The 22,001-nt window shown below is 39.4% G+C and overlaps 1 protein-coding gene across 10 annotated transcripts in view; it reads right to left on the bottom strand.

Annotated features, from left to right (window-relative positions):
- Positions 1 to 22,001, bottom strand: part of LOC119780808 (protein unc-80 homolog) — a 98,581-nt gene that overhangs the window by 6,237 nt on the left and 70,343 nt on the right. For 7 of the 10 annotated variants that reach the window (XM_038280995.1, XM_038280996.1, XM_038280997.1 and 4 more), the window contains 12 exons: positions 21,739 to 21,957; positions 19,794 to 20,024; positions 15,958 to 16,081; positions 14,293 to 14,418; positions 14,091 to 14,214; positions 9,101 to 9,307; positions 8,842 to 9,026; positions 5,392 to 5,557; positions 5,126 to 5,305; positions 4,763 to 4,910; positions 2,777 to 2,833; positions 1,764 to 1,845 (listed from right to left, as the gene is read on the bottom strand). In XM_038280995.1, coding sequence (XP_038136923.1) covers positions 1,764 to 1,845; positions 2,777 to 2,833; positions 4,763 to 4,910; positions 5,126 to 5,305; positions 5,392 to 5,557; positions 8,842 to 9,026; positions 9,101 to 9,307; positions 14,091 to 14,214; positions 14,293 to 14,418; positions 15,958 to 16,081; positions 19,794 to 20,024; positions 21,739 to 21,957 — 1,849 coding nt within the window. The remainder of the gene's footprint in view (positions 1 to 1,763; positions 1,846 to 2,776; positions 2,834 to 4,762; positions 4,911 to 5,125; positions 5,306 to 5,391; positions 5,558 to 8,841; positions 9,027 to 9,100; positions 9,308 to 14,090; positions 14,215 to 14,292; positions 14,419 to 15,957; positions 16,082 to 19,793; positions 20,025 to 21,738; positions 21,958 to 22,001) is intronic. The other 3 variants (XM_038281002.1, XM_038281003.1, XM_038281004.1) reach the window with 2 other exon arrangements.

Here is a 22,001-nt window from a genome sequence, read left to right as displayed (position 1 = left end):
CAGAGTGTTTGCCAGTATTGGGTACTCTAGCCCCTCTGAGTTAACAGAGTCAACTTTGAGTCCTAGTTTCTTCTGAGCTCTTTCAGCGCTTACGCTTAAGCTGGCCCTTCAAGTCTTGGAAGGGAAACACTGGTCACACTGAGAAAAGGAGACAGATCTCATCTGCACACCGAGCACTTCAGGAACCAAGTGTCAGTCAGTCTGCTCAGCTGCTCCTCATGATCTCCTTAGTCTGCCTGTTCGCCCTCCAACGAACTAAACCTTCTACAGACCAAGCCTCCACAAATCTCAGAAACCCTCGCCAACAACCACTGTGAGTCCAAGTTACCTTGTATTCAGAAAATCGGCCAGATTTCCCACAGTCCTTGAACTCACCACTCTGATCTCCTCCTAGAGCTTCTGCTTCCAGTTCACCTGACTGCAGGAATCGCCCCAAGCTGAAGAACTGTTTTTCCTATCTCTGCACAGTTATCTTTCAATAAACTGTTAAAACTTTCTCGGTCTCTGTGAGTGCTTCTGCATGTGGGTCAACGTGTGGATATTTCAATGTATCCGCACGTATCGTTTAATCCAGTAACAGCATTTAACTAACCTTGGCAACATTGAGTTGGGTTTGCGATTAATTTGAGATAAACTAAAAACACCTTACAGATATAAACAGACATTACAATAGCACTCCATGAATGTATGGGGGGATTTTGCTCCATTATTGATGCCAGCAAAAAAAAAAAAAAAAAAAATGGCATTTTGAAAAATTAAATTTGAAAGAAAAAAATAAAAAGCAGAAATTAAACTTTGAGAAACATTTTATAAAAAAAAAAAAAAAAGTAACTTACTTGGTAATTTATCACATTTTGTTATTTAAAAAAAAAAAAAATATATATATATATAAATAATTTTATTCATATTATATATTTACAAAATATATGTTTTATTTAGATTTTATATATTTACAAATTTGTTTTTTTTTTACATTTTAAAATGTTGGTTTCCAAAATTGTTTTATTAGTATATATTATACTTTTAGTTTCTTTTTTGAAATTTCTGGGTGACTCTAGATTGGGTTTTACTCATCACATTTTCTTCACTTCAAACCCAAAGCAAACAGTGTCCATGCAGACCAATAGAAATGTGTTTTCACTCCTCACTCCAGAGGAAAGCCGGCCCCCAGCAGCAAGGAGAATGTAATCAGTAAACTACAATTTAAAAGAAAGGAAATTTGTAAAACTCAATCTGAACAATAGAAATTTGAAAAAAAAATGTTTGCTAAAATAATCAATTGTAAATACAAAAACGGTAAAAAAAAAATAATAATAATAAAATAAATAACAAAACAATATTTGTAAACATAAAATGTGAAAAAATAAATATGACACTTATTTTGGAAAAACAAAATCTGAAAATTTAGTCTGGGAACTTTTCTTCTGATGGGAGCAGTTTTTCAAATTCATTTATGTATTGAATTTGTTCTTCAAATGTAGGCTTACAACAATAGTGGAACAATATCCACTCCATATAACCAAATGTATACAATTTAAATAAAAAAAAACTTGGATTATGGGGTGAGTTACACTTTAAGTTAGTGAGTAATCACCTTAAAGTGCCTACTGTGATATTTATGGAACAATCAAAATCTCAAAATGTCTAAGAAATATTATATTTCATGGCAAAAAAAAAACAAATTTTAAAACTTTTTGACAAAGATTGACAGATTTTTGAGTTAAATTTTTACTGAACCAGGTCCAGCAAGTCGACTTCCATACCTGTCTGAGTCCACGTTTTCTTCCTAACGGGGCCTGGAGTAGAAGGTTCTGTTGTCCAGGTTCACTTTGAACGCTTGCAACCCTGGTTCCAGTCAATCGGATCGTCGAATATGTATATGTCATTCACGCACACACGCACAAACAAATGTGGGAAACACACAAAAATACATCAATGTGATTGACCCAAATAGACACCGCAGCACCATCAGCGCTCGCTCACCGAACCCACCTTTGATTACAACAAGATGCTGCTGCTAAACTACTCATCACAACACACACAGTATGCTACAGAACAACAAAATCACATGTGCAGAAAAATAAACAAGTGCTGCTATGCTTTAGACGCCAAATAACACAACAGGGGGGGTAGTAGGGGCTGAAGCAGCAACACTTTTTTCATTATGTATTTCATATAATTCATTTAACATATCAGCAAGAGATTTTCCCATTTTCTTTTTTAAAAAGTTGCACAAAAAGGTACTAAAACTATTGTTATTGAGTTGTTGCCACCCCAGTTCCCCCTTTGCCCCTACAGATTGGTATCCCAAACAGGACGCCCAATTTGATCAGCAAGAAGCCTGAGAGACATGTAAACAGTATGAGACACCATGGCATTATGATGGCACATCGACTGGAAAAGACCCACAGCTGACAGGAGGATCAGGGCTCCTGGATCCCATTTGGGGGGGCCCTTTAGGTTTAGGGAGCGAGAGGGAAGGGGGCCTGGTTAGAATAGCACACCAGATGAGCTGAAAAGATGAGGGTCAGTGTGGAGTTTAAAAACAGGGGAGGGGAGGGGGAGAAACAAGAAACGCTGGACCCACATAGAAAGAAGAGACAGGTGAGTAGAGAAGTGGAGGGGGGGGTGAAGTGGGCCAAGGCGATTTGACTAGATGTGGATGAGTGATCGACGGCCAGCAGAGGAGGCTGTCCCAAAGCCATGCCCCCTCTCAGTGGCGGACGGATGCAAAGATTGCACCAATGGGACACACACAGAGATTGGGCCACTGTACCTAGAGAGGTTACCCTCCTGCAGAAGGCCCTGGGACTCATCTAGCACATTTGGTTCACTGTAAAAAGGGGGGAGGGAGGGGGGGAGAGTGGCAGTTTAGGGAGTGTACTTGAGATCCATCACCAACCCAAGGCCCCCTTTGTGTCTAGGATGTAAAGCTGGGGGCGTTTTGCTCTGAAAAGAACCAAAGCTGGAGCAGGTGTTTAAATTATGGCCTGAATAGAAGTCAAGGAGCAGCTTCATTCTTTAAAAAACAATAAAAGGGTTAAAAAATTACAGATATATACACAGAAAAATATGACTGTGGTTGTGGGATATGGTTGGGATATAATCCTGCATGTCAGAATCTACATTTCAAACACAAATAGTGTAAAACATATTTCTTTATTTTTTTCCTATGATTCAACATCATACGTTTTTACTACTGCCTATTAAAGGGATGTATAATAGTACGACGGAGTATTAGGGCCAGGCTAGAGATTTTTTTCTTCTATTTCGAAAATAAAGTCATAATATTACGAGAATAAAGTCGTAACATTACGATAAAAAAAGTCGCAACGAGAATAGTCAATATTACGAGAACAAAGTCATAAAATTACAAGAATAGTCGTAATGTTAAGAGAAAAAAGTCCTAAAATTATGAGAAACAGGTTGTATTTTATGACAACTCCTACAAGACGCACTTCTTCACTAAAATGAAGAATGTCGAGCATCGTGAGAAGTTATACTTTGGCTATACATTGACAAATGAAAAAAATCTTTTAACACACCAGCATCAAATTGGGCAGAATGTGAAAGTGGACTCAGGTAGCTGTTTGGTGGTGCTGGTCGGACGGAGCTCAAAGCTTTCTTTCTCAAACAGGGTTGTTGTATATGATGACTTCATTCTCGTAATATTACAACTATACTCTCGTAATGTTACGACTTTATTTCGTAATATTACGACTTTAATCGCGTAATGTTACGACATTATTCTCGTAATGATACAACGTTATTCTTGTAATGTTATGACTTCATTTTTGCAATATTACAACTTTTTTGTCGTAATGTTACTTATTTATTCTCAAAGTAAAAAATTAAAAAGAATCTCTAACCTGGCGCTAGTACTCCATCGTTAAATAGTATACAAACAATCATAAGTAACGTACGTGTTTTTTTTTTAACAATTACCTATTAGAGAGTGTCGTGTACGATTTGCATCCATTAGGGATTCAATGTAATCAGATAATTCCCTTTGGTGTTCCTCAGGGATCTACACTTATCCCCCTGCGATTTTATATTTAAATAATACATCCAACACCTGTGTTCCTCCCTTCATGCCTTTTTAACTTTTTCAAAGTCTTAATGTAAATTATACATATATAAATATCTCAATGCCAATGTATTTTATTTGACACATAAACTCTATGTATACTCTAGCATCTACAATACTAGCAGGCCATTAGCATGCCGATGCAGATACATTGTTGAAAATATCTTAATATAATATCGAAATAAAAATCTTGAAATGTTTTATTAAACTATATTTGACAACGGAGGAAACAAGTGTGTTTTAAATTAAACAATAAAACACTTAAGTTAAGACCATATCAATGTTTTATAAAAATTACTTAAAACTTAAACAATTACCCGAATGCTTTGTGTAAGCTACGTAAATTTACTTAAAAGTGACAAAAATTGTAACTAAACCACACCCTATCGATCAGTTGCCTGATTGAAAATAGCATTGTTATGCTAAAAGAAAAATGCTATGTTAACATTGTGGAATCCCACAAGGATGTATTTTCGGACTCGAGTTGTTTCTGGTATGGATTTACAACCTAAAAGGCCAATATATAAAAGATAGAAACCTTTAATAACAAATGAGGACGCTTCCTATTCTTCTCCTCATTAGCATTAATTTAGCCAAGAAATTAAACAAAAGAGAAAATGGCTAAATTTCACACACTGAACATGTCTATAGTGTGTTTATTTGCTAGGATAATACCTTTGACTGGGCAGCATGGTGGTGCGGGGATTCTCAGGCTGCAAGGTTGCAGAGCCGGTGGCGTGGCTGGAGAAACGCCGCTGAGACATTACCCGCGGCAGGAAAGCCTCATGCTCGCTCACAACGCTGGGAATACTGATGGAGTCATCTATGGTACAAGTAATGTGGGACAGCAAGATGTCTGGTTTAAAAACTTGTAAGACAACAACAAATAATTCATAAGTAGGGGTGGGGAGCTTCATTTTGCAAAATTAATGTTAAACCAAAATGTGGTCTTTTTTAGGGAACTGTATTTTACACAACAGTGATGATTGTTTCAGAAATAATGAAGGCCAAACATAAATCAAAAGCAGTTTCTCTGACTCTCTTCGTCGTCCTCGTCAGTGCGGCTGAGTGTATCCTGTGATGGTTGGCGCGATGGCTGGCTATCCTGCTCCCAAACTGTGCCGGTGCCCGTATTGGAGCGTGACATGGTGGCCAGACTGAGCCGGTACGCAGATGTAGAGGTCCCAACAGTGCTGATGGAGGTCTTTCCTTGGTACGCTTTTGGAATTGAGAACAAATACAAGTTAATCGACCAAATTGATAGGCTTTGAGTGAAGAGATGTATAACACCTTAACTATCTAACCAGAGCCACTGTGTACAGCCTCTTTGAGGATCTTGAGTTCATTGTTGAACTCTGCAAAGAGTGAGCTCTTGCAGAGAGGTCTTGGGATGAAGCGTCGCTCTAGCTGGTCAGCAATGTGGTGGCGCGCTGTAATCTCCTCCTGGGAGTCAGCTGGTTGGGTCAGCAACTACAAAACATGTCAAATATTGGCAACCAGTCAATGGAATACCCCAAAGAATGTCTTGTCTGTAAACATCTGAAGATTAACAGACATTAGCCAAAAACTGATGGATTGATGATGTTGCACAGTAAGACATGAAAAAATCTAACCTCTACCCACTCTCTACAAAAACACACATCACAGAGACATATGCTAGCTATGAGATCCATTGACTGAAAACCAAACCTAAGTAAAGAAGGTAGGTAGTCCTTAACTTTAATTATTCCCCTCAGGGCAATCACAGAGGGTAAGAAACTGTTATCTAAACAGTTATTGAATTCTGATTGAGGAAAATCTTTTTATGATATTATTTTACCAATTATGATAAATTTACCTCTTGGATTTGTATTGTGAATTTGTTTGACCACATTATTTCAATTGCTCCATTTTAGCTTAAAAGCTAATTGGATGTTTGAGAGCTAATGTTTATGTTGAAGAGTTTGGAAAGAGGTCAAATTAGTTTAAAATTAATCTAAAGAAATTTGAATGTGTTCAAATCAATTTCTAATGCAAATCCAAAGAGGTAAAGAAAACATTATATGCTAAAATATAATTTCATTGAATGATTTGCCTAAATAGAAATCAATAACCCTCTGTCATTGTTCCTGAGGGAAAACTTTAGGGAAGGACCACCTAGCTTCATTAGCTAGGTCAAGAAACAATGGAGCTAGTAGCTAGCAGAAATGGAGGGACTTTGGCTACGTTTGCACAGCAGCCTGAAGTGACCCAAATCCGATTTTTTTGGCCCATATGTGACCTGGATACGATCTTTTCATTTCAGTCTAAACAACACAAATCTGAGTTTTTCCGATGCGACCCAGGCCACTTGACTACATCAATCCGATACGAATCAGATCTTTTCAAATGCGACCTGTGTCTGAACGGCCAGATCGCATTCATCCGACCTGAACGGCATTAAAACCTGACAAAGGTCACTATTCTGGGTCTTGCTATGAAGAAGCTGCAAGAAAAACAACAACCATGGCAGACGATGATGCGGAGAGCAGTATTTATGTTTAACCATCTTGAAAAGATTGAGGTTTTATGGTTGGGAAAGATCGCTAGATGTGCTCCGGCAGTACCATCCATGTTTACTCCAGTAAACACAGCACACGCTGGCCTGTGACGTCATTGCATCCTCGACTGCGCATCCGGGACACTTTGGTTGTATGACTCCAGTGAACATATAAGATCACATACAAGTCGCATATATTTGGAAATGTGAACGGCAACGCAAAAAAATCGGATTTCATAAAAAAATCGGAATTGAGCATCAAGGCCTGCAGTTTGAACGTAGCCTAAAAAGGCTTTAAGCACTTTTGTGTTATGTGTTTCCTGATATGCTAATTACGTTTAATTGCAAACATATCACCAACAATTTCCTTTAAATTAAGTTTGTTTTAGCTTTATAAATAACAGCTCAAGACATGTAAGCATTTGGGAGTTTGTGATCACCATTAGCTTCTTCTAAAGACTGATTTATACTCAGAAACCAGGTCCCTGATTGTGTGTCGTAGTGAATGCAAAATGCCCCTACCGTAAACTCTCTGGTGCACCTCTCCAAAATTGTAGTTGACCGCAGACAGTGCTGCAGACAGGAGGCCTCTGATTGGTCAAATCTACATCTGCTCATCACTATGCGTATATCCTGTTTGGTCCCTTACCTGCTTGTTTTGTTTTTATGACCGCCCTTGTGGAAAAAGACTCGTGAAGATGGACCAGCTAGAAGAGCGAGGTGCATGAGAATTCTGGGACTCTTTTTCCACCTGATCCCCGCTCTTTTTTGGCCCTCATGTCTCTCCATTGTCACACAAATTTGCCCGCACTTCCTCACCGCCTCGGCCGTATCTAGACCCACAGCTAGTTCCTGATTGTCCCTCTTGTGTTGTGGCGTGGAATAACATAGCTCAGACAGAGCTTCAAAATTCTGCATAAATCAAAAATATCTGCGACAAACACACTGCAACACACTGCTGCAGGGAGTATAACCAGCCCTTAAAGGAGAAGTTCGGTTTTTTACACTTTAAGCCCATTTTCTGTAGTGTCCAGGATGAAATCGAATGATCGACACCAAAAGTTTGACAATTGCTCCTGTCTCTGCTTTTTGGCTCATGCAGAATCACCCCCTGGCTGCTTTAGAATGGCTAGCATAGAGCATGTCCGATAATGTCCTTAAAACAACCTTAAACGTTCTTTTTTTAAAATATGCTACTCACCGGGTCGTCAGCGCTGTTCAATGACGTTCCAAAAAACGTTTCGTAAAGAAAAAACGTTCCTGTAGTGTTTTATTTAGCATTTTGTAAATCCCATTGAGTTCTGTAGGAATAGTCAATATTCCGCTGCCACCGGAAACGGAAATGGGGCCTGTTTACACAGTTGTAGTCTTTTCGCTTCACTCTGTGTACTCTGACGTCGAGGTGCTAACGTCTCTGTTAAACACTTTAAAAAACTCTGAAAATGGAATACGAAAGGTGGATTCTTGATTCTCGACGTCGGAGTACACAGAGTGAAGCGAAAAGACTACAACTGTGTAAACAGGCCCCATTTCCGTTTCCGGTGGCAGGGGAATATTGACTATTCCTACAGAACTCAATGGGATTTACAAAATGCTAAATAAAACACTACAGGAACGTTTTTTCTTCATGAAACTTTTTTTGGAACGTCATTGAACAGCGCTGACGACCCGGTGAGTAGCATATTTTTAAAAAAGAACGTTTAAGGTTGTTTTAAGGACATTATCGGACATGCTCTATGCTAGCCATTCTAAAGCAGCCAGGGGGTGATTCTAAATGAGCCAAAAAGCAGAGACAGGAGCAATTGTCAAACTTTTGGTGTCAATCATTCGATTTCATCCTGGACACTACAGAAAATGGGCTTAAAGTGTAAAAAACCGAACTTCTCCTTTAAGCTTGCTTTATACAACAGTAAACACGTGAAAGGATCCAGATTCATCCAAAACTCAAAATGTTCAGACCTGCAACATCTGTTGGATCTGCTTTGGAAAGGAGAGTTTCTAACTTTCAAGAAAGCTTAGGCCATACGGTGTTGGATTGCTCCAAGTCTCCTATTGACGATAAAGTGTTACAGTCTGTTTTGTTATTCCACAGGGTAAATGGAATACTTATTCCACATTCAGAGCTAACTGACCATGTTGGGTGTGTGTTCACGGAACAACAAATAACAGTCCAAATGCTATATTATTAAATAACATTAAGTTACAACAGCATTTCATTGCATTGTTGGGTGCTTACCTTACATTGTATGAAGGGTCTCAGGAGAACGAAAATAGGGATGCGGGTCCGCACAATGAAATCGATGAAGTCCCAGAAAGCCAAACCTCCCACCTTCCTCAGAGCCATCTCTTTCACCTGCAGGCTCAGACGATACCACTGGTTTCCCAAAGAACGTTCGAAGCAAACCAGCACCACCTTCAGAGCTACAGAAAGTGGAGTCGGATAAGCCAAACAATTTAAGTATAAACCGTAAAAGGTTTTCATGATGTTGTCTTACCCAGATATGCGGCCTGGCTAGTGGACTCGGCTAATCCCTCTCTACGCAGATCCTTTCCAGTGTCTCCAGGTGTAGAGCAGTGAGCCGGCGAAGCGTCCAACATGAAGTTCTTGGTGCGGGAGGTGGAGATGATCCGAGGGGGTAGCAGGATGTTGATGACAGTCTGAAGGAGAAGGAAGATCTCTGGCTGCTCAAGGTGGGGGCTATCTGCAAAAGGAGGCAAAAAAGCAAAACATATGCATTAGGATTATTTTACTATTAATGCATGTGCTTGTTAAACCCTAGTAATACCTGCCTGTTACCTGTGATGACTAATGTTTTTCCAAGCAAGAGAAAGAAAGAAATGGGAGCACAAGGACAGGGTGGATTATACTTCTGCAACCGCACACATCAAACGTTGCTTGCATCTGGTTGCGAACCGTATAACCCTGGTATGCTTCTGCACCATCGGTCTGGAATTTCTAGGGGAGTACAGCAGTTTCCCACCAAAGCGCAAGCGGGAGCATATTCGAGAACCCACGAGAACTTCGGCGGATGGTCACGAGAACTTCTTCAGCGGCGCCGGCGGGAGTGTTTATTTTCCAAAACAGCATGTCTGAGGCATCGTACAAATGGCTGTACTTCCGAACCTCCTCAATCAACCTTTCTTCATGGTTATCCATTGTTGTTATTACTCTTCGGTTTTTAAAAATTGGGCGCCCCGGCACCGAATCAAGAAGGAAGACCACGCAGACAGCCAGAAAGGCATACCAAGGACCAATCACAGCTGCTTTTTGTCTGCACACATCCGCTTGAGGTCTGCGTGGGTTTGCGACGGTCTGACATATAGTCAGGATTATTTTGAGGTGCGTATATAGACAGATTTGATGGTTCCAGAGGCTATGCGTCAGAAGTATAAATTGGCCTTTAGTCTTAACAGAGAGCTCTGTCATGGCGCATTTGAATTCAGACAACATTGTGTATTATTATGGCTGGAGCCAGTGAAGTCTCCACATGTGCAGAGACAGACATCCCAAGTCTCCCGGAAGTTCTGTGAGTCTCTGTTTTGAGAATCTGTTTTTTTTAATGTGATTGAGAGCGTGCAGACAATACAATAATTCCCACACCATATGCGGATTAGAACTACTTCAAATGCGAAGTAGGCACAGCAAGAGAGAGGGGGGTGTGGGGAGGAGGTTGCTTGTGAAACCTGTGCGTATCCGTCCAAAGGGATGCTCTGTTCAACGGGCGTTCCAGGCGACTGGGTGTCAAAAAGTGCGCTGATTGGATTAGTCAGAAAAATAAGCCAATAAGTTTTGGTTTCCTCTCTGACAGGCAGCTATGCATCCTGTGAAATAGCAGGTTGTTTTTGAAACTTTGAAACTTTGGATGTCTGCAAACATATCTATGATGAAATGATATGATGATGAGGCTGGGTGTGATACTGGAGTTGTATGAAATGCTTTAACTGTTAGTCGAGGCAGCTGCTTACTCTCTGGTCTGAGTGAGATTACAATTCTGTAAAGCCTGTTGTCCTGTTTTCTACTCATTTAATACATAAACCTTATAAAGTGTTAATTAAAGTGTTTGTTCTGAACGATCTCTTCTCACGAAAGAATTGGGTAGAGAAAGCTTAAAGGTTTAAACACAGGGCTGTCCTTGATGTTTCCAGCCTGACCTGAATGTGGACAGCCACTGATGGACCAACCTTATAGCTGCAGCCGCATAAGCAGAGGTGAGGAGATTCCTTTTTTACAAATATCTCCAGTGCTTTGGGGTTGGTTCTCTGGATTCAAGACACTCAACCCCCCACACAGCCCCTCAGTTGCTGCACAATGGCAGCCCACAGCTCCCAAAGCGGATAGGTTAAATGCAGACAGTTAATTTCGTTGCTTTCTACTTGTGACAGTGTAATGAAAATAAAGTTGAATTGTAATTCAATATTTAGTTACTTCATTTGATTCAAAGATACTCTAACACATTCTTCCAGTTGCCTTTTAGTTAACTCTTCATTGTGTAAAATACGTTTTTGTAAGTTTATTTTATTTGACCCTAAGTTATGTTTTGACTGCCAAGTAGAACGTGGTAACTTATACTAGCTTAAAATACACTTTAACATAACATATGAGATACCACTACTTCTCCTCTAAACTTTGTATACAGTTAAACACAAATTAGCCTAATATGTGTTATTATGCACAAAGTGTAGCTGTGTATCAAGTTAAATAGATTGTAACAGAGTTGAATGAATTATAACCTTTATTGGTGTTAGAATCATTAAAACAAACTAAACACTAAACACTATATATATATTATTTCATTATAAAATAATGAATGTACAATAAATTCATACTTAAAATTAAACTTGCAGCTTCCCCCTCCACACTGGAAAAATGATCTAAAAATAAGTAAAAATGTCTTAAATTGAGTGTATTTACCCTTAATTTGAGTAGATAAATGAGGTGGTTTGCCAATGGAATTAATATTTTTACTCTTAAAATAAGATAATTAGATAAAATGCACTTGAAATGAGACAATGCAAGTGTGTTTTCTTATTTTAAACGTAAATTGTCTTGTTCCATTGGCAAAATGTCACTTTCACCTCCTCAATCCAAGAACAAATGCACCTATTTTGAGAAAAAATTACTTATCTAGATTTTGATTTTTTTCAGTGCAGTCCTGTTATTCTATAAAAGGCTGCTTGTTGTAGTTTACCTCCTGAACAACATATACCCTATAATAACACCTAGAAATCTGGACAGAGGGGAATAGAAGTAAAACATGATTATTGATGAATGATCTCTATCTCTTCTTTTCTTTAATCTCTCTAATCTCAAACAATTATCCACTGGGGGGAGTGGATCAGCCTGGTGCAACATACACTATATTGCCAAAAGTATTTGCTCACCCATCCAAATTATTGGAATCAGGTGTTCCAATCACTTCCATGGCCACAGGTGTATAAATTCAAGCACCTAGGCATGCAGACTGTTTTTACAAACATTTGTGAAAGAATGGGTCGCTCTCAGGAGCTCAGTGAATTCCAGCGTGGAACTGTGATAGGATGCCACCTGTGCAACAAATCCAGTCGTGAAATTTCCTCGCTCCTAAATATTCCACAGTCAACTGTCAGCTGTATTATAAGAAAATGGAAGTGTTTGGGAACGACAGCAACTCAGCCACGAAGTGGTAGGCCACGTAAACTGACGGAGCGGGGTCAGCGGATGCTGACGCGCATAGTGCGAAGAGGTCGCCAACTTTCTGCAGAGTCAATCACTACAGACCTCCAAACTTCATGTGGCCTTCAGATTAGCTCAAGAACAGTGCGCAGAGAGCTTCATGGAATGGGTTTCCATGGTCGAGCAGCTGCATCCAAGCCATACATCACCAAGTGCAATGCAAAGCGTCGGATGCGGTGGTGTAAAGCACGCCGCCACTGGACTCTAGAGCAGTGGAGACGCGTTCTCTGGAGTGACGAATCGCGCTTCTCCATCTGGCAATCTGATGGACGGGTCTGGGTTTGGCGGTTGCCAGGAGAACGGTACTTGTCTGACTGCATTGTGCCAAGTGTAAAGTTTGGTGGAGGGGGGATTATGGTGTGGGGTTGTTTTTCAGGAGCTGGGCTTGGCCCCTTAGTTCCAGTGAAAGGAACTCTGAATGCTTCAGCATACCAAGACATTTTGGACAATTCCATGCTCCCAACTTTGTGGGAACAGTTTGGAGCTGGCCCCTTCCTCTTCCAACATGACTGTGCACCAGTGCACAAAGCAAGGTCCATAAAGACATGGATGACAGAGTCTGGTGTGGATGAACTTGACTGGCCTGCACAGAGTCCTGACCTCAACCCGATAGAACACCTTTGGGATGAATTAGAGCGGAGACTGAGAGCCAGGCCTTCTCGTCCAACATCAGTGTGCGACCTCACAAATGCGCTTCTGGAAGAATGGTCAAAAATTCCCATAAACACACTCCTAAACCTTGTGGACAGCCTTCCCAGAAGAGTTGAAGCTGTTCTAGCTGCAAAGGGTGGACCGACGTCATATTGAACCCTATGGATTAGGAACGGGATGTCACTTAAGCTCATATGTGAGTCAAGGCAGGTGAGCAAATACTTTTGGCAATATAGTGTATATGGTACAATGAGATTGAGGTATTAATTAAAGAGGTCACAGACAACATGTTGACAAGAATCACTCCATAACAGAATGGTCAAATTAATATTTAGTTAAAACAAAAATAACCCAGAAGGAATGAAGTATTTTTACTCTTTCAAAATAAAAGTAGTGTCACCCTATATCATTAACTAATGCCATAGTGGCAACCTAAAGGCTGACAAATTACCAAAGGGCCTCAAGAACATTTAAGCATAAAGTATTTGAAAATTAATAGTAATATGTCCGAATAAAAGGTGGTAATTGACCATAATATTGTACAGTGTTGAAGGTAACTGAGGGAGGTATTTAAAAAGTTCTATTTTATCAATAATGCATGTATTTTTCTTTTGTTTCTTTTATTTAGGTCAAACTAGACTGGTATTTTTTTTTTATTTAGCAGAAATAACTTGATGTTAATGGGTTTTGTTGTTTTTACATGTATTTAAGATAAAATATGTCAGTGAGGAGATGTTTATTTGGATAGACACCACATAGAAATATTGAAAAAGGATTTTTTTAAATATATTTTGGTTTTATTTTGCATGGAAATATGGATATTTCTATTCCTCGTTCTTAAATAAATTATATTTTTGTGGTTTACTTTATGGGAAAATCTTTGAGGCGAGCCGGTTGGGTGTGTGGTGCGTTGGGTTCGGGGAGCAACCCTGAAGCACTTTGGCTGTATTGTTGGTTCTGAAGTGAGTTTTTTGCACCTTTAAAGGCGGAGAGAATACACAGAGAACAAATTTCAAGAGCAGATTATGCAAAAAAAAAAAAAAAAAAATATGTGGTTTCACCCTGAAACTAGAGAGAAAAAAAAAAGACTTGTTTGATTGAGAGAGGCGCGTTATTCTTACCTTTACTTCCAGAGCCCACAGTCAGAACAAAAGGAATGAGCAGATTAAGCAGCATCCCCTCTCGCCTCTCCTGATTGGTGAATGGCGAGATCACATGACTGAGAGGGAAGTCGTCCTTTAAGGCCTGAGAGGCAGCGAAAAGGAATCTAGTAATTAAAACATTTCTGAAGGCTAAGCTTGATTTCTAATAAGCCTGTCGTACCTGAATCTGAAGAGCGACGAGCCGGACAACGGCTGTGCTGAAAGGAAGGGGAGGAGAGAGGTATGGGCTGAGGTGGAGGAGGGGGAGTCCATCTGCTACACTGGAGGGACCAACCACACCCATCACCTGGTGACGAAAGGTAACCAGTATCACATAAGATGTGATTACATCAAGGTTTTCTATGAGCATCTTGAAGTATCACATCTGAAGAGCTTGAAAGAAACAAAAACAATTATGGTGTAAATTTTGCTCCATTATTGTTTAAAGCATAAAAACATGTTTTGCAAATGGAAAAAAAAAAAATTAAAAGTTACTCTCGAAAAAAGGTTTCAAGAGTAACTCTCTTATTTCTTTTTAAATTTTTTGCATATTGATGTTCTCAGGATTTTTTTTTTCTTTTTACAGATTTCATGTGCATGGAGCATTTGGCTTAAAATGAAATGATTTCAATCTACACAAGTATTTCATATATAAGACTAAATCTGAAAAATTAACATAAAAAAAACAAAATATGTAAAAACAATATAAATAAAGATATAGATTGGAAAAAATAGCATTAAAAATATAAAGAAAAATTTATTTGAAAATGAAAAAAAGCAAAACCTTTACATAAGTTAAATTGATCACTTCTTAACTGCACTTTTTATTTCAGTTTAAAAAAATGTGTTTTTGCTTATAAAGATAAAAAACAAAATTAATTCCTTAGAAATCTAAAAAAAAGTCACTTAAAGTTTTTGCATTTTCAAAAAAGAGTGAATAAATTAATGAAATGGAATTAAAGGAAATAGAAATACTCTTTTAAAGAGGTGAATTTACTAATGTCCTTCATTGTACATTTTTATTGCTTTTTTGCCTCATGAATATTTCTATAATTACAACAAATAACACCTCATTTATAAATTATAATTCATAACACACATTAAATTGTACATTAAAGAAGAAAAGCATAAAAAAAACCTTTAACGTTTTTTCTTCAAGATGAGTATATTGATAAATAAACAATACAAGACACAATACATTGTGGCACACCTCAAGGGTGTATTCTTGGATCCTTGTGAATTCAAGAATTAAATTCAGAGAAAATATGACAAAAAAGACATAAATAATCAAACAGAAAAGAAACTTACACTCTTATTAACTGTTAGCCAATTAGCAAACAAGCACAAATAGTCCCCCCCCTCCCCCCTTTTTTTTATCTGTCATATTAATGTTGCACTAATGTTAATATTGCAATTAAACTCAACCCAATTACCCACTATTGCTTAATTTCCGCTTCATCAGGATCAGGGTGAAGAATCTGCGTGTAAACCAACAATCTGAATTTCTAATTTTAGACTAAGTTAAGTGGCAGAGATTCACCAGAGTGAGGATTAGATGGAAAATGATAAGTTTTGGTACATTTCGGCTACCATAGGATCAAATTGATAGAAGTAACACAAATTGATAGAAGTAACACATATTCTTCTTATCTTTAAACCAATTCATGATTATATTAAATCCTATATTATTTCCCTAGAAAAATACAATGTTATAATATGTTACTTTTATTATTATTTTTTATTACTTTTGTAACCCATTCTTTGTTTTGTTGAGATTATTTTACAGTTTTAGCAAATTAAGGACAAAGAAATCCTCCAGAACAGTTTACTTGTTTTATTTGCATACCAGGTTGACACAGACGTTAATCAGAGAGCGAAGGTGTGGGAGGAAGGAGATGATTGGCTGGCGCTGCAGCGTCAGACAGATTCCCTCGATCAGATTGCTGGCCGCCTCCCATTCCACTTGTCTCCTGGAAAACCAGGCGGTTTAACCGAATAACAAAAAAAAGAAAGAAAAAAAAGAACCATTAAAGTCACACAATGTTTAATTTTGAAATTTACAATAAAAATCTCTTATTTGATCACTTACCGCTGCATAACTCTCCACATATTCTTTTTAATTTAGTTCAAAACAACATGTGTGGACAACGACATCAAAATTAAACTACAAAAACAGCAACAGCTCCGAACGTCTCAGATCTGTGTTCCCTCTGAGCTCCTCCTTTATCATATAAGCTCTTTTCTTTTCTTTTTTCTTCAAGGTTTCTTCAGTAAGCAGAGCCTTAACAAACCACAAGAGGCCAGAAATATAATACATGGAGCATTTTTAACCACTTTTTTTAAGTCAACCTCCTTGTATCTTTGTTTTATATCGATCTTTATTCAAAGTACAGTTTTCATCTTTTAAATAATTTCAAATATCAGTGAAATTTCACATAAACATGAAGAATTCTGCAACCAGTCTTGCGTCATTGACAGCATAATGCTGCCATCACTATGCTTTTCTGTTGGTTGCATACTATTGAACATCCTCCCCTCCACTTGTTGTCACTGTCTATTCGCTGGTGCTTTGTGGGGGATATATTTCTAGATTAATGGGAAAGACTAGAAAGTGACACTAGTGTTGTAGAATCGAACTACATGAAGGCTAACGGCTGTTAGCAAATGAAAACATCTATATCCTGTTGCCGTGGTGATTATATGCAGCAAAAGACAGAGATGTATGTTTGGAGACCAAAACATTTTGTTGGCCAGGAAATAGTCGGTCACCATTGACAAAGCGGAGACTGGAGCCGCAATGAGTAGCCTACAGCGCTAATTATGAAAAAAAAAGATACGCGTCAAAGCTGCGTTTAAATTAATATAAACACTGCTGTTTAAATAACATGCAGTTCACTACGGCTGGCAGAGGGTGGTAGCATAAAAACAGGTAAAAAAGAGATTGAATTTAGAATAAAACCATTTCAAAGAGGGCCTTCCATTTTGGAATTAATCATGCCTTTTTAATATGCTAACTTGTAATTTTCTGTCAGTGTGATGAAGATGTAGCAAACCAGCAGAATTTACATTTGGCGGAACGTGTTTCTTTCGCCATTAGGGTTTCCCAAATAGGGCGTGGGCGTCGTGACGTAATTACTTTGCGTGGCCGCCATGTTGATGGACTTCTTTACCGCTACTCAGACTACTGCCTACGACTACCGCGTACTGTGCTCCCTCTCAGCCGTGTTTTAATTTGATTCATTTCACCTTAACGTGATTTCTACCATGGTAAACCTATTGGCGTGAAATTATGCTCTCACAACAACCACGCTGTTATCTTAAAAAAGGACATCACGCAAAGGTTGGGATCTTTTAACGGGAAAATAATAAAAACGGCAGCGGGAAAAGGCTCAAATACGTGAGAAACCCAGAGGGTTTAGGGAGGATTGGCAGTTAACATTACAACATACTGGTCCCTGGCTTCTCTATTGAATGTGTCCCGGTAAATTCCAGTTCCTTTTCAGGATTTTAACATCTTTTTTCTCTCTACTTCTACCTCTCTTCGTTCAACAACATTGTATCAAAGCTATGTTAAGGTTCGCGTAGCCGTCAACATGGCCGCCACGTCCCACAATGCAACGTGGATCCCAAGCCCTATTCCCGGAAGCCTGAAACTGATGCAGACTCGCTTTTTAAGGGTTAATGTTCCACTAGCCCTACCCACTACGCGGTTTGGGACGGTACTTAATGTGACGGACCCTCCGTGGGAACCCGCAAACGGAGGGTTAGTGCTCAAGGTTAGTATTTAAAGGCCGGTTTGGGATTGGGCTGTTGATTTACCCTTGGTCCAACACACCTGAATCAAACGGCTGAGTTACCTCCTCAGGATGCAGTCAGTTCCTCCAGAGTCCTCTTAATCTGACTACTTGATTCAGGTGTTTTGAACCAAAGGCGCATCTAAAAGTTGCAGGATACTGGCTCTCGTGAACTTGAATTCCCCATCCATTTGAAGCCTATTATTACCTAATTGCAATCAGTGCAAAATGCACTTTATTTGGTTCTGTTCTGTAAATATAAACACTTATTAAACTCCTTAATTGAGCACCTAAATAGTGCCCACTTAGGCTATGTTCACACTGCAGCCTGAAGTGACCCAAATCCGATTTTTTTTTTTGCCCCTATGCGACCTGTATCTTATCTTGTCATGGCTGTTTGAACAACACAGATCCAATTTTTTCCAATGCGACCCAGGCAATTTGGCTATGTGGTCCTGAATCCAATACGAATCCGATCTTTTCAAATGCGACCTGTGTCTGAACGGCCAGGTCGCAATAACCTGACCTGAACGCCAGGTAATACCAGACAAAGATCATTATTCTGAGTCTTGTTTCGCAGAAGCAAGAAGAAAAACAACAACTATGGAACACTAAAATGCGGAGAGAAGTCTTTTTCTTTAACCATCTTGAAAAGATTTAGTGTTTAAGGTTGGGAAAGATCTCTAGATGTTCTCAAGCACTACCATCCAGGTATACTTCCATAAACACAGAGTGTGTCTTGTGACGTCATTGCGTCCTCTAATGCGCATGCAGGACACTTGCGTTGTATGACTCCAGTTGACACAGGAGATCACATACAGATATATTTGGAAATGTGAACAGCAACACAAATAAATCCGATTTTAAAACAACAATTGGAATTGAGCATCGAGGCCTGCAGTGTGAACGTAGCTTTAGTCGTACTATGATTGTTTGAATTGTTGGATAAAGCACAGAGAGCTATTTCACAGCAACTGCACTGAAACAGAGTGGCAAATAATCTGACAACATATATGGACGTCATAAACCGTCTTTAAATCATAGTTTTACGTTTTAGCACTGGAAAATCGTGTTTCATATGTTCATTTGATCTTTTATTTTTCAGTAAACTATTACGTTCCTGTTTTTCTACACCTTCTAAATATATTTGGTTATCTTTTAAATAAGTTAAACAATGTGAAAAAAAAATTCATTTATTCTGTCAGTATTTAATACAGCTGGTAGAATGAATAGTTAAAATATATTGCATTTCTTTTTTTTTACTCAGAATATATTACAAAATATATATATGTAGTTCTTCATGTTATAGAAAGATCCTTTTGATACAAGAGAAAATCAGCTTTTTATCAAATAATCATTAGTTGATCGATCGAACGACTTTAGATTATTTCATTATTCAATAAATTACAGCCCTAATTAAAATAGCATATTCCTATTTATGTGGTGTTAACATTTTGAAGACCTCAGAAAGGTCGATGTAATGCCTTTCCATACCAATTAAGGCCTTATATTTAGATTTATTAATTTAATGCTTATTAAGACTTTTTAACGAAACATTTAATAAAACCAATTTTCTTTCTTGAGTCCAGGAAAACTACAGATTTTTGAATATTACAATCACTTATTGTCACAAGGTGAACATCCCACTGCTAAGAAGGAACACTGCGACCAGTTCACTGTGAATCCGTACAAAACACACCAGAGCACCGGACACTCAGCCTGCGCAGACACACACCAGAAGCAGCCACTTACGGTACAGCAATCCACAAAGACACCTGGAGGGACGACAGCGCCAAGAAGCCGTCTATCTACTGCACACGCCACGGCACCACCGTCACAGAACGATTACGGCGAATGACAGAGAAAGGAGAACATAGGTTCAACAGACCTGGTGCACAGTGCCTGTGGGCGAGCGCACCTGAGCGTGGGCATCTTGTGGATCTTGTTGAACATGCGGTCCAGCCTCTTGAGGATGAGGATGAGGGCGGGGCGCACGGCCTCTGACGACCAGTCGGTGATGGGCAGCATCTCCATGATGTAGCGACGCAGGCCCCTGCTCTCCATGGTCAGGGTGTCGTAGGGTGCCAGCTTAAGGAGAGCGTGGGCGATTTCAGCCAGTCTGGGGTGGAGGGCAAAAAAAACGACAATCGAAAAATAGTTTCACAAGAATTTTGTTGAAATTTAAAGTTAAAAGTTTGGTTTCGATAGAAGACAGCCGGCATTGATCATATATATTCTTTAACTACAATAGTAAATGCCAGGAAACAAGCAAGAGTCTAGTAGCTAGTAGCAGTTATTCAGATTCAAATCGAAAGTAAGGGATATAATAGTCTGTATATTAATGAAATTAAATTCTGTTTATTTCTATAGCGCCAATTCACATCACGTCATCTCAAGGCACTTTACAGTTCACTAGATCATACAGTCTAATTGATTCAAAATTTTCTATCTAAGGAAAACCAGTTGATTGCATCGACTCATTGACTAGAAGGCAATCCCTCACACTAGGCATGCTTGTAGCGACAGTGGAGAGGAAAAACTCCCTTTTAACAGGAAGAAACCTCTAGCAGAACCAGGCTCAGTGTGAGCGGCCATCTGCAGAGGCCGACTGGGGTTCAAGGAGACAGAAGCAGAGATACAAAAAACAGCTGTAAAAGGCGGCCCCGTCCAGGAAACACACAGCCAGAAAGACGAGCTCCGAGCCAACTCCCATGCCAGAGGATGAAGAGAGCACATCCAGCCAGTCACAGTCAGAGAAACAGGACTACACTGGAAAACAGGCCGATCTCCAACATATATAAACATATTACGGTATGCAGATGACATCCTTATTAATGCAGGGAATGAACCTGATCTTCACACTTTGTTAAGTGCTGGTTATTTCTGGTCTAACCAAATAAAAGTTAAGGATACATGCGCTGGCTGCATTTTCATTAATCATCAAGTTGCAGAAAATTATAATTTAGGAAAATACATTTGCTAAGTGTAAACACTGCAATAAAAAAAAAACAACAACAAATTTTTCAATCACAGGTTTTTATGCTTTGGTTGCTTCCAAATTATTATATTTGCAAAATGGCAATGGAAACAGTTTTGTTTTACATCACACGAGTCAAATGACTGGTGCGTTGAGACGAGTCACAACCTTACTGATTTTTAAAAAGATGAAAAGGATTGGAATTAGTTGGAGGCAGATTTGGTAAATGGTAAATGGTAAATGGGATGTACTTATATAGCGCCTTTATTCAAGTTAGGAGACTTGACCAAAGCGCTTTACACTACATTCATTCACCCATTCACACACACACTCACACACTGATGGTGGCAAGCTACATTGTAGCCATAGCTGCCCTGGGGCTCACTGACAGAAGCGAGGCTGCCGTACACTGGCGCCACCGGGCCCTCTGACCACCATCAGTAGACAATGCAGGTGAAGTGTCTTGCCCAAGGACACAACGACAATGAAAGTCGGAGTCGGGGCTTGAACCGTCAACCCTTCGATTACAGGGCAAACTCCTCCATCCAACGCCACTGTCGCCCCAGATTTGGATTCATGAGGAGACTGAGTTTTTTTTCCATTTGGTTAATGAAGATTTCCATCCATCCATCCATCCATCCATCCATCCATCCATCCATCCATCAGTCCATCATCCATCCATCCATCAATCAGTCCATCATCCATCCATCCATCCATCCATCCGTCCGTCCATCCATCCATCCATCCATCCATCCATCCATCCATCCATCCATCCATCCATCCATCCATCCATCCATCCATCCATCCATCCATCCATCCATCCATCCTACAGTTACTAGGCAGTTCAGCTACATACCTCATGTGGGATTTGATGTCCAGTAGCTCCAGCGCAGTGACCCGTGGCTCTCCAGCAATGTTCTGCAGGATCTTGAGTCGAGGGCCACAGTGTTTATAAAACTCTGTGCAAATGTTTAACAGGGACTCTCGTGGCCGGCGGAACTCCTCCCTGGCGAGACGCTCGTCCAGCTCCTCCCTCGGCATGCCCTGACCCTCCTCCAGAAGGTGGAGATTGTCCCTGTGAACAAAAAGCTTCATTATAGTTTGTTCTTTTTTTTCTCT

Source organism: Cyprinodon tularosa, unplaced genomic scaffold, assembly GCF_016077235.1.
Source record: "Cyprinodon tularosa strain WSP-4 unplaced genomic scaffold, ASM1607723v1 ctg166, whole genome shotgun sequence".
NCBI lineage: Eukaryota > Metazoa > Chordata > Actinopteri > Cyprinodontiformes > Cyprinodontidae > Cyprinodon > Cyprinodon tularosa.
This window is presented reverse-complemented; position numbering and strand designations above follow the sequence as displayed.